General features: G+C 35.3%; 1 protein-coding gene across 1 annotated transcript; it reads right to left on the bottom strand.

Annotated features, from left to right (window-relative positions):
- Positions 1 to 1,729: 1,729 nt before the first annotated feature.
- On the bottom strand, positions 1,730 to 14,715 carry hkdc1 (hexokinase domain containing 1). The gene is made up of 18 exons (XM_052150607.1): positions 14,505 to 14,715; positions 13,484 to 13,646; positions 13,211 to 13,359; positions 10,073 to 10,192; positions 9,780 to 9,875; positions 9,499 to 9,598; positions 9,098 to 9,281; positions 8,719 to 8,874; positions 8,278 to 8,511; positions 7,598 to 7,902; positions 6,905 to 7,053; positions 6,337 to 6,456; positions 5,474 to 5,569; positions 5,260 to 5,359; positions 4,954 to 5,137; positions 3,901 to 4,056; positions 3,388 to 3,621; positions 1,730 to 3,292 (listed from the first exon to the last, which is right to left on the bottom strand). The coding sequence occupies exons 1-18, from the start codon at positions 14,565 to 14,567 to the stop codon at positions 3,145 to 3,147; spliced, it is 2,757 nt and encodes a 918-aa protein (XP_052006567.1). The 5' UTR covers positions 14,568 to 14,715; the 3' UTR covers positions 1,730 to 3,144.
- Between the last annotated feature and the right edge of the window lie 50 nt (positions 14,716 to 14,765).

The following is a 14,765-nucleotide window of genomic DNA, read 5'->3' as shown; positions in this document are numbered from 1 at the left end:
TAAATTTAATGTTCTGTGCTGGGCTCAGTGATTTAGTGCTTGGGGTTTTTTGTGTCTGTCTTGTTTATTTCTTTAATTGATTTGAATGGTCAAGCAAGTTTTGAATTTATATCTTTGTTTTGAATTTAATGGTGATTAGAGAATTACAGTATTACTTATCAAAACAGTATAAATTTGTAACTCAAATTTGGTTGTTACATTGCCGAGTCCATTTTGACATTTTGTTTTATTTACTCTTGAGTTTGTGTCTTATTTTTTTTTTTTAGGGTTTTGATTTGTGACTGCTGAGTAGGGACCAACTGGTTGGTTCCTTCTTGGGATTGCATCAATTAATTCATTATATAGCTGTATGTTTTCTTTGCATATCTATGCTCTTTCTTAATGTCTTTTTTCGTTTGTTGACAGGACCTGGGCACCCGGGGGGGGGCAGACGAGTGATCTTTTGGTGGTGGCCTCCTCACTGTGTGTCGTGGTTTGCTCCGAAATGAGTTGCTGAGTGTGTGCTTGTGTGTGTGTGTGCGTGTGTGCACTGGTGAATAGTGATTTTTCCTAAGGGTGATATCTTGAGACTGCCCTTGTTGGTAAGCCCGGGTTCCTCTGTTGCCCACGATAAAATTAACAAGTAGATGAGCGTGATTGTTGGTCAATGCTTTTAATTATTGTGTCTTTTGACCAATTAATAAACTTTTTGTACGATTACCATTGTCTCTGATTCCGTCTATGATTAGGATCTGCGTGTGCCTTTTAGTTAGAGGTTGTTAAATTCTTGGGGTGAAATTCCTCAGGTGGCGTAGTCGGAAATAATATCAACCGGAGTTTTGAGCGTGGGTATAATTATTTGCTCCGCCCGACTCCATCTATAATAGAGCTGCATCTCGCGCTTTGCCACACACACATACATATATATATATCTCTAATGATCTTTCCAGTTACTGTTGGTCATTTAACCTTTCCTTTTTACTTTTCTTTAGAATAATGTATTTGCCCAAAAATATTACATTTAAAGCACTCAAAGAAATATTAATTATGTGTCGATACAATCTTCATTCACCTTTAGACTTATGTATGCCTGGAATGACAAGCAAACCTAATCAATATAATTTAGGATTGCTTTAGTTTCAGTCTCAGAGGCATGCCCGTGAGCCACAATCCATTTAATAACTGATGCATATTGTCCACAAAACTGGACAAATGCTTTCTCAGTCTAGTTTAAGATCTAATCTAATTGGCTAATTGTACATTTCCATTTTGTCATGGGTTTTCTGAGCAACCAGTTGCAGAGACTGTCATGACTAAGATTACGACAGACCAACCTATTTACTTTTGGTATATATTGTAAAGTAAATTCAGCTCATAACTGAAGGCAAGTACTATAAAAATTAGGTTAGGGAATCCCAAAGTCTGTTTTGTTGTGATCAAACAGGATTAAATATGTGGTCTTACATAACCCAACAGTGCCTCTGCACTGAAGAGTCCTATTGTAAGGCCTCTAACAGATCTGAGATTATCCTTTCAATATTTTGCTATTATTATCCAGGCAAAAGTAATTTAGAGGCCAGTTATGTATATTGCTTGGCAGACACAGAGTGCAATTATTAGATCATAAATAGATACAAATAAATGGCAAAGTTACTTTATTACTACTCATTGTAGAAGAGTTTAGCAACTTAGCCAGTCCAAGAAGAGTTCTCTTACAGTGATTGCATGCACCTCTAATCTTGCATGTGTATGTTGGCGTGTGCACTGTGTAGGTACAGTGACGTGCTGGTGAGCATGGCTACTGTCCTCTGTTGCTTCAGCACACTATTCCTCTGCAGGGATGCTAGCATTAGGAGGGATTACAGTGAGTAAACTATTCCCTTCCTGCTCTGAGAGAATTTGTGATAGAGCTGGCCTGGTTTAACTGCTTTGTCTAATCCAATAGGAGTTTAAATTAGCAAAAACAAAAAGAAATGTGCTGATGCATCTATTAAATCACCCTTTGAAAAGCAGTCATGCATATTTTAAGACGAAATAATGATAAACCATGTTTCCATAGAAAGGAACTCTTTTTCTTAGCATTGCAAATCACACCTTTTGTGATGTTACTTTCCTGTAGTATGGAAGCCCTAAACAGCAAGGTGAAAAACAATTCACAAGGTGTTTAAGTGTCCTAAAAATGTATTTACTGAAAATCTTTTAAAACTGATGCGTCTAATTCCTTTGCCAGTGACTGGAGCCAGAATTGTACAAATAATGACAGTTATAGGTTAAATATAATAATAGGTTTCCCAAATATTCCCCCTGTCTTCCACTGGTTGAAAAAAATAACTAGCCCAACTCTAAAGTGCACAGAATGTTTTAAGCCAATGTTGCTGTGTCTGGCTGGCTAAGATGCTCATATGAATGGAGCAATGTTTTGATAGCACATAGTTCACACTTTTTGGGGAAATCAACAGATGAAAAATCTCTGAAGAATAAACTGGGAAAGGATTAAGTTTTTAACATTGAAAAAATAACATCATCTTTAAGTAGGTCCAAGATAAAATCTTTTAGGATAATATTTACAATCCTACAATCTTAAGTATCCTGAATTTTTATTTTATTTTTGTTATTATTCGAGGAAAATCAAATTCACTGCTTTTTTTAAAAAAATAAAAAAAAGGGTTTAGCAGTTCTCGTTTTATATGGGTGCTTTGTTACCAAGCTTCATTATACACTACCAAAGAGCATCACTACTGCCAAATAGTGTCATGACATTCCACTGCACAGTCACCAACCCCTTTAGTTTGCCTCTGTTAGCCATTCTCTCTGACTGCCCATGCAAAACTGCTCACTGATTCTGAACAAAAGGAGAGCAAATGAGAGAAAGACCTGCAAACAGAGTACAGTGAGCATACTCAGGCTCATACTGATGCAATCTGTATTGCACTTATCAAGACATTCAAAATCAAATAATAATAATAACAACAGTAAAAAGAAAAAAAATAATAATTGTACACTTTTCTGCCAATTTTTGCACTAATGCAGAAATATGCAACAACAACATCAAAAAACTAATAAGAATAAAGCTTCAAAACAAGAAACATTTCTTGAATGTCAGCATATTATAATTTTTTTTACTAGAAATCCTCTGCAGCACTCTGAGAAAAGCAGTCCGAGGGTCTAGCAAAGTTCTTGTTTCTCTTTATGCTGCCGTGCTACAGCTGTGATCAGGGCTGCACCTTTCCCACTGCCATCCTCTGACAGGATAAAAGCCACCTTACATTTGGGGGAAAGCTGTCTGACAGTGTCTATTAAGATTGTGGAGAAGCTGTAATGAGAAGGGAAATGTCAAGTTTAGAATTTGAATCAAACACTTCAAAAATATTAGCACATTTTTGTGAATGAAGCACTGATCTTTCTTACTGGGGATGTAACTTGTAGAGGGTGCCATCAACTCCAACAGTAATCTCCAGATGATCCAGCCCACGGTTCTCCCGAATTTTGTCCACAATGGCAGCCATTCCAGCTCCACAGAGCTGGGCCGCCCGGCGAGAAACGGCTCCACACACTTCCTTCACGATAATACTGTCATCACATGTGCTGTCCAAGCCCAGATGCTGCAGAATGGACCTCACTTGCAGCAGTGCTAAACGGTCACTTGTTAAATAGAACAGGCCAAAGAGACATATTAACCTTCCACGACTACTCAAATAAATAATTTCCAGCTATGTACAAGAAACAGTGATAAAGTAGGAATAGTAAATTAATTGAAGGGTTATTTATTTATATACAAAAATTTGCTAAATGTCAAAGCTATAAAGTAAGATGAACCATGCCAGTGTAATTATATAAAGTAGATGCCAAAATATTTGTGAAATTGAGTTCAGCATTCAAGTGAAGGATGTGATGATTTTACTCAATGCCAAGAATGGTTACCTCTCAATCTGTGAGAGGAACTTGGTCTCAAAGATGCCTCTGGTCTTCAGTGGCTCTGTAATGTGACCACGAAACAGAAGACCACGTTTTGTAAGGTCAGTCAGGATCTGCCTTACAATCTCTCCCAAATACATTCCGCTGGTCATCTTTTCAAACCTGGCAACAAAAGAGGATAATATTCGGCTCTATATGCAAAATCTGATACATTGTCAATAGCTTACTTAGCATTTTTAAAATACAAATTATATGCAAACACTTTACAATAAGGTTACATTTGTTAACATTAGTTAACATGAACTAACAATAAACAATTCTTCTTAAGCATTTATTAATCTTGGTTAATGTTTATTTCAACACATAGCAATAATACATTTTTTAAATCAAAAGTTATATTTGGTAACATTAGTTAATGCACTAAGAACTAACATGAACAAACAATGAACAAGAGTATTGTTCATTAACAAATATGAATAAATTATCTAAACATATATGTTATGTTCATGATACCTAATGCCATAAACTATATTTATGAATTAAACCTTATTGTAAAGTGTAACAAATTATAGTTTTTGAATATTTTATTATATAAAATAGCATAAAATAATTTGACTTACAATTTCCAAAAGTATTTGCTAATACTGCATTAAATAAATAAACAATCAATCAATTAGCCAATGTAAAAAAAATTAAAGTATGGCATGAAAATGGTAGATTCAAAAGTGAAACTAAATATTTTTGCCCTATGCCAACTTAAGGCTTGTTGCATTATAGCAGGTTTCCAGCACTGTTCACATGCTTTGAAATCTTTATATTATACTGCCCACATGTGGACAAATGTGTAAAAACTAAACTTCCAGTTAAAAATCAAAGCATGCTGTGTACTTGTCTGTGTAACTGTCAAGATCAGAACACAACAAAATAACAGAATACAGTTACTAAAGGAACAACCTACAGCAATAGTCCATGGAATCTTCTGAGCATTACTATACGTTTAATGAACAGAAGAGTAATAGTACAATCGCCAGAAAATCATCTACAAAAGGTCATCTTTACCTTTGTTTTCCCACATTCAATGATCCTATGTCCACCTCTTTGTCATATCTGGTCCGGATGTCCTCAATATTATCGTTCTCCCCAAAACCTCCCCACTCTGTGTTCACGCACATCTGCCCTTCATCACCTTCCACAAACTCAATGTTCTTCATCTCCTCCATGTAACACACATTGCTGCCCGTTCCTGTTGAGTTACAGTAGGAATCACACAAACTAGAATGTTTGTTTCAGTGGTGTTTTCATAAAGCCTCAATCAAATACCACAGAAAAAATGTTAAACCACTGGAAATTTAGGTTAAAACATACCAGCAATAAGACCAATCTCACATTTAGGGTCCTCGTATGCACATGTCATCATTGTGCCAACTGTGTCATTCACTATAGCAACGATATCCAGGTCAAATTCCTCAAAGAGAAAATTAAGAAATATCACAATCACACTATAGGTTATGGTGCTACTCTATTAGCTGTTCAGTGAGCTCATCGCTGTAAAACTACTTGATGTTTGCTTTCTCCTCACATTTCGTCTTTTGATGGCCTCTCTCAGCATATCCACAACGTCATACCCCTCACAATCTGTTGCTTTGAAGCCTTTTGTCCAGCAGACCAAATCTCCCTTAAGAAGTGGATGATAAAAGAGGCAGTGGCAAGGAAAGCAATTGTAAATACATTTGTCATTTCTATGTGCCAGTACATTTTATTTTAAGGTGCATTTAAAACTTTTCAAGCATTTTGTATGTAGGACCACACAACAGAAGAGTTTTAAGACTATTGTGATAATTACACTACCGGTCAAATGTTTTGAAATGCTCATTCTTTATAATCATTTTTTTTCTTCACATTTTAGAATAATAGTAAAGTCATAAAAACAATGGAACAACAAAAATGGAACTATGGGAATAATGTTGTGACTAAACAAAATCCAAAATAAATCAAAACTGTGTTAATTTGCAGAAATATACTTTTGACATTTTCTCAACCATCTTCTTGAGGTGTCACCCTGGGATGCTTTTTAAACAGTATTGAAGGAGTTCCCATCTATGCTGGGCACTTATTGGCTGCTTTTCTTTATTATTTGGTCCAAGTCATCAATTTTAATTTTCAATTTAATTAAAATTTAGTTTTATTATGAAATAAAATAATATTTTGGCACAATAATATTCTGTCAACAAAACTATTTTCAAACATTTAAGCATACGCCTTCAGATCAAAAGATTTTTAAGATCATGAGAAATATTTCGATCATGTGTTTTAAAACTTTTGACCGGCAGTGTATATTTCAATGAGGATTGGAAATTGCAGTGTTTAGAAGTTTTTGAAGTTGAACTTTTCACAACAATATAACATGTGACAACTGATAAGCTGCAGCAAATGCCTTTTTACCTTATCAATACCCGTCTGACTGCATGGGAAAGAGAAGGTGAAGCCAAGTGGCAAACGAGTGTTCTTAATCCCCATATAGTCCAAGAAATCAGAGATACACTGAACTATGTGGTCAAACAGCTGCAAGGCAAAAAGTCCCATTTAAAAAACATAAAAATTAAACCAGCTTTAAAGCGAGTTCATCCAAAAATGAAAATTCTCTCATCATTTACTTATCTACTCTCATCATTTAGTTATTCTAAAAGTCTTTGTTTGAGTTCAACAGAAGAAATTCATACACATCTGGGATGGCATGAGAGTGAGTAAAATATAAGGGAATTTCCTTTTTTGAGTGAACTATCCCTTTAAATTTCTTGTGAGTATTACACTGATACATTTCTATCATGAGCCCAAATGGTACAATAATCTTAAATATGTGACATTAATGCATTTATTTGTATTTAACTGAAAAGAAAATACTATTTACATTTCTGCATTACCGTGATTGACAACAATGAAGGCTATGATATCGACAGCAGAACATAACAAATGATGATTATAAGTAGTCTATTAGTATATAAGCATTCACCTCCTCTCCTGTGCCCTGCATGATCTCCAGTGGGATGGCATAAATCTTGTTGTACATCCGGACAGATTTCCGCAAACCAGTACGAATCTTAACCACCAACACACGGAAATTGGTTCCTCCGAGATCCAAGGCAAGGAACTTTCCTGTCTCTGTGCAAGTAACAAAGTTCATGCCATGAACAAAATGTATTATTTATCCTTATTGTCAGGGGTGGATGATTTACCAGTAAAATCTGTTTACTGGTAAAAATATTTCAGCCAGTAGAAACTTTTTAGTAATGTTTCTATGGTGCGTATATTAAATGCTACTGCATGGTAGGGAATGAGAATTCCATCAGAGCTTGTGCTACAAATATTTATTTTTTTCACAGTCTTGAATAAGAGCATTTTCATTCTATCTTTCGTTATTTACTTTTAAATAAATAAATTTCCATACGCTTTTGAATCACTGTCCATAAAATGTGTATATAGTAAAATATATCATTAAAATTAAATACAGCAAAATACATTTTTGCCTAAATTCCCCAGTCCTAATCATGGTAATAATTCAGATCTAATTCTGATTGAATACATAAATCAACATAATATAAAATGTTAATGTCCTTAATAAATAAAAACCACACAAGAACTTTTAATTCACCAAAGATCTGCTGTTTGCCACCATGATTGCTGTAAGAAGGCTAGTTTTCCTTACCTGTCCCATCTGGAGTCCTGTTAACATAGGTTGGCAACATTTTTACAGAAGCAGTAGGATGGGAATCTTTTCTCAAGCCTCTCTCCAACTCAACACGCATCTTCTCCTTCACTTCCTGGAGCTGTGTGGAGTTTAAGGCGAAGGCTGCCAGGGTATCATCAATCTCCTTACGTCGAGAAGCTAATCGCTGAGCAACTGCAGTCACCATAGCTGCACCTTTTGCACTGCCACTTTCAGACAGCACAAAACGAACATGACAATCAGATACCAGACGTCGGACCACTTTATGGAGCCTTTTGGGGTACCTACAAAATAGAAATACAAGTATTGAACATTGTGGGGTTTAAATGACATCTAATCCATAATTTCACACAAAATTATTAAAATATACCCATGACAATTCTGTCATTATATAGGTGAGAATTTATGTCTTTCTTCACGCAAGAAAGACAAAAATGACTTAAGCGACTTGGACAACTTTTATGGTGCATTTATAGTGATCTTTCGCAGTTGTGGTTAATATGAACTGTTGTTGTATATGCTAAGAGCAGCGTGAACGTTCTTCAAAATATCTATTTTTGTGTTACACAGAAAAATAGCAGCATAGGAGTAAATAAACATATTATTTGACTTTTTACTTGTGCAATTGCTAAAAAAAGTAATCATTCAAACTGACATACTGTGGATGTGTTCTGTAGACTGTTCCATCCATTCCTACGGTGGTGCGAAGAGTCTTCAATTTCTTGTTCTTTCTGATCCGTGTGAGGATGGCAGCCAAGGTGGCAGCAACCAGATTAGCTGACCTGAAGGAGACAATGGTGCACACATGCTGGACAGCGACGCAGTCATCATCAGAGGGATTCAGTCCCAGTTCTTTCAGGATCTCCCTGGTGTTCTCCAGTCCACATTTATACCTGAAAACATCTAACAGTTAGACTACCAGATACTTAAAAAAATGTAAAATACCATAAAAATTTGCTTATATGCACAGATAATGCCTAAAACAAGAAAAACAAAATACTTTATAGTAGCAATAATGGCTTAGCATAGGATTCCTCAGAGCTAGAAAAGTGTATTTCACCAGTCAACATCGGATTATATTTATCTGTATTTCTTCTCACTGTTCAATCAAGCAGATGTGGTTAGTCTGAAATTTCCCCTTGGTTCGGAGAGCATCAGTGACTTGGCCATGAAATAGTAGACCCTGTTTGGCCATCTTCAGCAGGATAAGTCTCACAAGCTCACCCATGTACAGCCCACTGATCATCTTTTCAAAGCTGGAGATACAACAATAGTTGTGTTTGAATATCCCATTCTAAAATTGCATTTCACAATGGTAATACATATACAGTAGACTATAACCAAATCACAGAACATTTTCATTGGCATTCTGAGCTAAATGCACATATTGTAAGTGAATTACCCAACATATTGTGTGAATATGTACGTATATGCAAGAGGAATCCGATGACATTCTGTTGCCCGTCAAAAAGGACTTACAGCTGTTTTCCTGGATTAATTGAGGCGGCGTCAATTTCACGGTCAAAATCTGTGATGAAATCATCAAGCACACCATCATCTCCAAAAGCCCCCCATTCAGTATTAATACACATTCTGCCTTCATCTCCTTCCACCAGGTCAATGTGTCTCAATTCCTCCATGTAACAAGCATTAGTTCCAGTACCTGAGGAAGCAGATTAAGGCAAAAATGAAACCTCAAATTGTCATTATAGAAGAAAGCTAGCCTTCACTGACTATTTAGCATAACTCTTAAAATGAAGAGATATAAACTACAAATTCTCCTCTGGGATGGCATGAGGGCGAGTAAATAATGAGAGAATTTAAATTTGTGGGTGTACTATCCCTTTAAGAGAGAATCTGGGTGGGCAGTGAGGTCTTACCTATAATAACTCCAACCTCACAGTTCTGGTCATCATATCCACAGGTCATCATGGCCCCCACTGTGTCATTGACCATAGCCAGGACATTCACATCAACTCCCTTCTCACACACACACACACACACACACACACACACACACACACACAGACACACGGAGCAGAAGGACTTAATTACCAATATTATAGATATGCCTGCTGAAAGTTTCTTGACTGCTATCTGCAATATCAAAATAGCTAATTTTGTTGAGTTTAAATGATGAGAAAAAAATATATATTCATACGCCAACTTTCTTAATGGCTTTCCTTAATGACTGCACCACGTTGGTCCCTTGAACACCTCTGGCCTTGAAATTCTTTGACCATGACAATAAGATGCCCTGTGTCAAAATAATACAAACAGGACAGTGAGGAGATCAAGTGATTCGTATATTCACTTACTGTATTCCTTTCACTGTTGCATTGATAAAAATTACATTTTACCAATACCTCAACAATGCATTGAGTACCTTGATCCAATTAAAGCAGGTTAAGGATGTGTGGAATTATATGGCAACATGTCAGAGTGGTACTGTACCTCATCTACTTTAGACTGTGCACAGGGAAAAGAGAAGGTGAAGCCGAGAGGTTTGCTTTTCTGGTTAATGTGGTGCTTCTGTAGAAAAGTTTTCAAAGATTCTGCCACATGCTCAAAAAGCTGCAAGATGCAAAAAGGAGAAGGCAATTCAAATGATTTCATAAAAAAGGTTTTAAAGCTGAAGTGTGGAATTTCTACCAACCAAATAGGATTGCAAAAATAATGATTGTTGTCAAACAGTTTTCACTGAATACTCCCTCATCCTCCATTGGTCAAACAAACAACTAGTTACACCCCAAACCCACGCCAATGTTGCCGTGTCAGGTGGAAGGGGAGTCTCTGGATACTCAAACAAACAGAGAAATGTATGTATGCATTTATTTGTGTATATACAGTATGTATGTATGTATGTGTGTGAGCTTGTGTGTGAGCTCGAGTGTGTGCATGAAATTATGAGTGAATGTACTCATACATTTTTTTACTTTTCTACCATTAGTTGCAGATGAAAAAAGTAGGGACATTTTTTGTACAGTAGCTTTGTTTATAAATAAATGAAATGTAAAAAGATACATTGTCAGATCACCTCTTTGGAGGATATCATGAAGTATCGGCCAAAAACTAAATTAACTTGATGTAAATCAGTGTTAAAAGTTAAAACGGGTCAATCTTAAACTGCGAGTCGATCCACGTTAAAAAGCATGTACATGTGTACATAAGAGCTGTTCTACGAAAATCCCTTGATAGGCCAATGATAGTTATATTTTCAATGACATGGAAATAAGCACTATACTGCCTTCTAAAAGCACCTTTTCAATTGCTTAATCAATGCTGTACTTGTCTGCCACAATAATGTAATATATTGTAATTGTCTTATTGACTAAACTCACCGGCCACTTTATTAAGTACACAATTATCCATGTGATTATCTAATCAGCCAATCAGTGGCAGCAGTGTACAGCATACAATCATGCAGATATGGGTCAGGAGCTTCAGTTAATGTTCACATAACGGTCCAAATCACGGAGATATATTTTTTCCCCATTCTGATGGTTGATGTGAACTTTAACCCTCTGGGGTTTGAGGGTGTTTTGGGCCCTGAAGAAGTTTTGACATGCCTTGACATTTGTGCTTTTTTCAGTTGTTTAAAAACATATTAAAAGTCTGATAACACTGTATTCAGCACAAACTGGGCTACAATAATATGTGAGCATCATGTGTGTACATGTTTGTATTTTTGAGAAAATAACGTTTATGCATGTTTTTTGAAAAAACTAACATTTTTAAGTCATTGAAATAAGTCCATATAACACATACTGAACATTTGTCCACAAGACTTTTGAGAACTGGATCTTGTAGCCTAGAGTTTTTGCTACAAAATTATGTGAAAACCATTCTGATCACTCATTCATACAAAACAATATAGTAATTGAACTTTTGTAAGACACTTTTAATGTTAGAAAGGTCATATGCGAGGAGGCGTGAACTATCATGAATATTGATTGTAATTCACACCTGAGGAGACAAAAGACCCCTCCCCTGGGCCTATCAATGAGGAATGTGACAGAAAGAGAATGAATGTGAGGAGACTTAATGATCAAAATCAAGTTAAGTTAAAAGTAGTAATCGGACTATACATTTTCTTTACATAAAGACTTTACTCTTTTTTTTTATACCTACACTACCATTTAAAAGTTTTAGAAGAAGTCTCTTCTGCTCACCAAGAATGCATATATTTGATCCAAAATACAGTAAAAACATTGTGTGAACAATTTTTACAATTTAAAAAGAAGTTTTCTATTTGAATATATTGTAAAATGCAATTTGTGATCAAAGCTGAATTTTCAGCATCATTACTGCAGTCTTAAGTGTCACATGATCCTTTAGAAATCATAAAATATGCTGATTTTCTAATATGGGCATATTTAAAGAGCATTTTACTCATTTACACCTGAACAGATATTTGCAAGCACAAGCATTGATGATAATGAGGCAGCATAAACACTAGATAAAATATATTCTAAACATTCATATAATTTTATATCATATTACATATTATTTATATCATACAGCATACAATTTAAATACCTCCTTTAGCTGAAACAACATTTACATGTAACTAAAACTTGCTTATTAGGACATATTTCAAATTGAAATCATGTGAATCCTGGCTGGCAAGTCTGAAAACAGTCCCACTAGTAAAATATGAACATGTTTATATAAAATGTTATCACATTACCTATAATAAGCAAGTAAAAACTGTACATCGCTTTGTTTCATACATATTACATTGCAGGAGAATATTTGTTTTAAATGTGAATTGTTTTATTTAAAAGTAGACATTTTAAGCTTTCTTTAGACATATGTTTCATGTTTGTGTGATAAAAATGAACTGAAACTCCGCGAATACTTGTGACGCGTTTCTGAAATATGCTCGGGAACACAGAGACTGTTGACAGCTCACCCTTTTTATTTTCTTTATTTTACAAAGCACAAGGTTTTGTTATTGTGAGTGTACACAAATAAAAGTAGACCCTTTATAGTCCCTAATGATGTCTTACACTTATCTGTATGCCCCAAAAATGACGGCGTATTTTAAGTCGTTTCCGCTGTAATCACTTTCTCAAGAAATATTAATAAATGCGATAAATTAAATTCCATATTATGTAATTAATTTGATTAAAAATTGTAACTGATTGTAATTTTAACATAACAAATTACGAACATCATCTTTAAACCATTAAATTAAATTATGCTTTGTATTCAGACAACAATCTGTCTTTTGTCCATTTTCTTATCTATATTGTAAACGATGACTAAGAACCTAAGGTCAGGTGAGATTGTTCATTGTACATTTCTCAACAGTGAATAAATACTCAACTGCTAACTGGCCTTTGTTTAAATTCCATGAATCATTACTAATGAGAATAACTTTGGTTAAAACACTGCTTTTTTCAACCTTTTTTATTCACATGAAGTGCCGTAGATTTCAGGGGGTATGCTACCTGCCCCACCCAAATAAAAAATATATAAAAATAAGCAGGTACCCCCCATTATTTATACTTAGCCAAAACTACACCCCTGTTCACATAAGCAGAATATGCTGCAACCTGTAATGGGCAGTGATTTTAATAGTCTTACCTCTGTTCCTCTCCCATTAACAATCTCTTCAGGGATGGGAAAGGTTTCACTCTCCATCTGTACTGTCCTCTTCCCATTTTCTGAGACCTTCACCTGTAGTACCTTGAATTTTGAACCACCCAGATCCAGTGCCAGAAACTCACCCTTCTCTACAGTAACAAGAATGAAAGGAAACAACATCTTTAGTATGTGGCAATCCATCATAAACATTGCTAATAACTCAAAAGCTAAATAACATCCTGGACATGGTTATTTCGCATTTCTCAAATGCACCTGAGCCATCAGGCGTTGCATAAACGTGGGTTGGAAGCATCTTCACTGCAGCTGTTGCATTGCTCTCATTTGACAGTCCTTTCTCCATCTGCAGGCAAAAGCGAGCAGATATGTCCGCCAACTGCTCATCAGATAGGCGCATAGCATAAAGATATCTGTCGACCTGTTGAGAAACACAGCAATTTGAAACAAATTGAAATCCTTTTCTACATAAAACTACTAAGTTTTGTAGTCTCTGTTTGCAAAAGATATATATAGTATTCACATTTCAAGGAAATTAGAAAATTACAATGACCAAGCAAAAAACACAATACTAATAATTCCTAAAGTCACCCTGTGCAATTATATGACATGAAAGATAACCTAGGCGTGTTTCAGAAGATAAAATTTATACTGCTTTAATGTGACATATATCAGACACCTTTAAAGTAAAATATTAAAAGAAGTTAGTGGATACAAGAAGACAAGAAATAAAAGAAGAGACAAACTGGGCTACAAAAATTGTTACAGTGCCTAATTTCTGGTCACAAAAAAAAAAAAAAAAAAAAAAAAGTGTGGCCAAATAAAATACAGCTCCATAAATGTATGACAAGGGCAAGGTCCTCTATCCTCATATTGTCATTTATCTGTCCACACAATTGTATGTGCGAGGAGAGAGTTAATGATTCCACAGACCAGAGAAATCACATTCATCAAGAGGACAATGCAAGGTCTGACAATACATTGATAGGATTAAACAAACTCTTACTGTCAGCAAGAATGAATCAAGAATTTATCAAAAATGAAGCAAAAAATAAAAAATAAAAATCCCAAACACTTTCACAAAAGAAACGTGTATAGGTGAAAAATAACAGAGACTTCAACAAGATATTATACACAGACCATTTTAAGTGACTGAGGGATTACAAAAGTATGTACAAACATCAAGCATAGGTGATACAGAAAGCAATAATTCTTCTAGAAACATTCATTCTAAATTTGCTAATAATAAATGTCTGACTGAAAATCAAAATTAAGTTACCTTCTTTATCTGATCCTCCTGCAGCTTTGAGAAATAAAAAGACAGTAGATGGACAGCAAACATCTTGACTTCCTGAAGGTGGTCTCCTCAGATAAATTGATCTTGGCTGATTCAAAGACTAAAATTAATCATCAGATTTAAACAAAGCACCCTTGTGCCCTCGCGATGCCTCTAGAAGTGTGCTCTCTTGTGCGTGAGAGTAAAGTTTTATTCTCCTGAGACTGTTATACCCAATGCAAGAGTTCAGCAGTTGTTTTCCCC

Source organism: Xyrauchen texanus, chromosome 20 (assembly GCF_025860055.1).
Source record: "Xyrauchen texanus isolate HMW12.3.18 chromosome 20, RBS_HiC_50CHRs, whole genome shotgun sequence".
In the NCBI taxonomy this organism is placed as follows: Eukaryota; Metazoa; Chordata; class Actinopteri; order Cypriniformes; family Catostomidae; genus Xyrauchen; species Xyrauchen texanus.
Note: the sequence above shows the minus strand (reverse complement) of the source record. Positions and strands in the feature narration are given on the sequence as shown.

Bases quoted from the DNA above. Each gene is read 5' to 3' on its own strand.
- hkdc1 (XM_052150607.1), bottom strand. From the start codon at position 14,567: ATGTTTGCTGTCCATCTACTGTCTTTTTATTTCTCAAAGCTGCAGGAG. The intron at 7,054-7,597 runs GTAAGGAAAACT...TTACTTGCACAG, and splicing joins CAGGACTCCAGATGGGACAG to AGACAGGAAAGTTCCTTGCC. The intron at 5,570-6,336 runs GTAAAAAGGCAT...CCACTTCTTAAG, and splicing joins GTCAGACGGGTATTGATAAG to GGAGATTTGGTCTGCTGGAC.